The sequence below is a fragment of the Capsicum annuum genome, chromosome 4, assembly GCF_002878395.1.
Source record: "Capsicum annuum cultivar UCD-10X-F1 chromosome 4, UCD10Xv1.1, whole genome shotgun sequence".
Classification (NCBI taxonomy): domain Eukaryota; kingdom Viridiplantae; phylum Streptophyta; class Magnoliopsida; order Solanales; family Solanaceae; genus Capsicum; species Capsicum annuum.
Window position 1 is genome coordinate 22960264 of NC_061114.1, and position 2242 is coordinate 22962505.

The 2242-nt window shown below is 30.1% G+C and overlaps 1 protein-coding gene across 1 annotated transcript; it reads left to right on the top strand.

Annotated features, from left to right (window-relative positions):
- Window positions 1-262: 262 nt before the first annotated feature.
- On the top strand, window positions 263-723 carry LOC124897856 (probable NAD(P)H dehydrogenase (quinone) FQR1-like 2; the record flags this gene model as incomplete). The annotated part of the gene is given in 1 exon segment (XM_047411458.1): window positions 263-723. A coding segment is annotated over 1 exon segment (355 nt), but the record flags the coding sequence as incomplete, so codon positions are not given.
- Between the last annotated feature and the right edge of the window lie 1519 nt (window positions 724-2242).

Here is a 2242-nt window from a genome sequence, read left to right on the forward strand (position 1 = left end):
ATTACACCTCAAAATTAAATTCAACTCTTGAAATAGATCGAAAATAACATAAACAACAAAAAGTATTGTAGTTTCAAATGAGTTCTGTTAAATATATTTTATGTTCGAAGTTTCTATCAAACTAACAGGCAAAACAAAATTCGATAAACATTAGATGGAGACTAAAAGTGTCAATCTTTACCAAACTTAAGGACCAGTGCATATGTAAATGTAATGACCATTTTAAACTTACTATGAACAATAAAGGACCATTCTTGTTATTTTCTCTGAAATTCCCCCCCTTAAATATCTCTTCAATTTCTCCTCTTTTAGATTTCACATATACAAAAGAAACAAAAAAAAAAAAAAAGAAAAAGAAAAGGGAAATCATGGGAAAAGGTGGTGGATGTGTTTCTAGCAAAAACAAAACCTCCAACTCTTCAAACAAATATGCGAATACAGCCAAAAATTCCGCCAATGTTACTTCTCCAACCAAAAATCTTAAAATTTTTATTGTGTTTTATTCCATGTATGGACATGTGGAGTGTTTAGCAAAAAGAATCAAGAAAGGAATAGAAACAGTCGATGGTGTCGAAGGGGTACTGTATAGAGCCCCCGAAACACTGTCCGAGGATGTTCTTGTTAAAATGCAGGCCGCGCCTAAGGATGACTCTATTCCCGAGATATCATCTCCGTCAGATCTTGCTGATGCTGACGGGTTCTTGTTTGGGTTTCCCACCAGGTACGTATGAACGTGGATTTATGACTGATTCTATGAATTTAATTGAATTCAATATCTTTTATTTTGAAAATTTTATATATGTGTGTGCAAATTATTTATACATGTATATCATAGGGGGATGAACTCAACAAGTTTGGGATAAATATGTGACATGTTAAGTTGATATACGGGTCATGATATAACTCATTCAAGATTTGCTTAAGTTAAAATATTGAATCAAACAACGGATCATAATCTCATTCGTCGGACATGATCTAACTGTTTCTCCTTTTTGTATTTCTGTTCGAAAAGAGAACAGCTAATGTAATTTTCTCAAAAAGAAATTATTTGCTTGAGTTTCTTTTAGAGTTTACATGATTTTCAGTCTTCAAATGTAATTGTGTATGTCTATTTCCTTTTTTTGACCTGCCAGATTATACTATTCTGAGTCATTTTGATCCAAAACTTTGATAGGTTATTTTGGGTTAAATCGTTAAATCAACTCAAGAAATATGTGATAACTCAAACTCAACTATACTACATGTTGATATGTATGTGCGTAAAATTGGCAAGTTGGGACGAATTGGAGCAGGCCGAATTGAATTGAAATTGTGGGTCATAATCCATACCATCCGAAATTTGCTTTCGGTTAAAATAAAGGAAAGGACATCCATTTTGAAAACAAATGGTCCGTATTTGATAAATTTATCATATTATGATCAGTTAGTCAAATTAATAGCATTTAATAACTTTAATAGTTATTAGGCTACTTTGGGTCTTTCCTGCATATACAATTTTTATATCAAATTGATACAATGCTTATATCATATTGATATACTTTTTCAAAAGATGAAACGATGCATATACAAGTCCTATACCAAATTGATTCAATGTTTATACTACACTGATACACTTCTCCAAAAAGCGAGGGAGCCTACACATACGTATACAGTTTCTATACCAAACTGATACAACACTTGTATCATTTTGATACATTTTTATTTTTTTTAAAAATGTAGTAGTGAAATTAAAAAAATAGAAAAGCTAAATTCCTTTTTCATAAGAAAAATGAACAACATTTTTTTTCTAAATGGAACAATAAAAACTTAAAAAAAAAAAAAAAGAAATAGAGAAGGAGACATAGTCTGCTTCGAAATGGTTAGAAGTAAAAATTAGTTTAGTGACTAATTGTAGGTAATTAATTTTGGGTGGCTATTATGATGAAATTATTTTAGTGTGTAGTGTTATTTTTGTCCTTTCCCAAATCGATAAGAATAGTCATTAAATCTATTTCCTACTGAATGACTAAGGACTTTGAAATGCCATTTTTTTAGCCATTTAGTTCTTCGCTGCTTCAATTACTGTATGTTCTTTTTTTTTTTTTTTTGCTTTTTAAAAAAAGTTTTACGGCAAATCTTTTTTCATAAGGAATATCACTGCCTATTGCTTTTTTTCACTTTTTTTTTTCCGCTCATTTTTTGTTGCTCTTGTTTTAAAAAAAAATTGATTGTAGAATTATTTCTGTGTAATAAATATCAACAA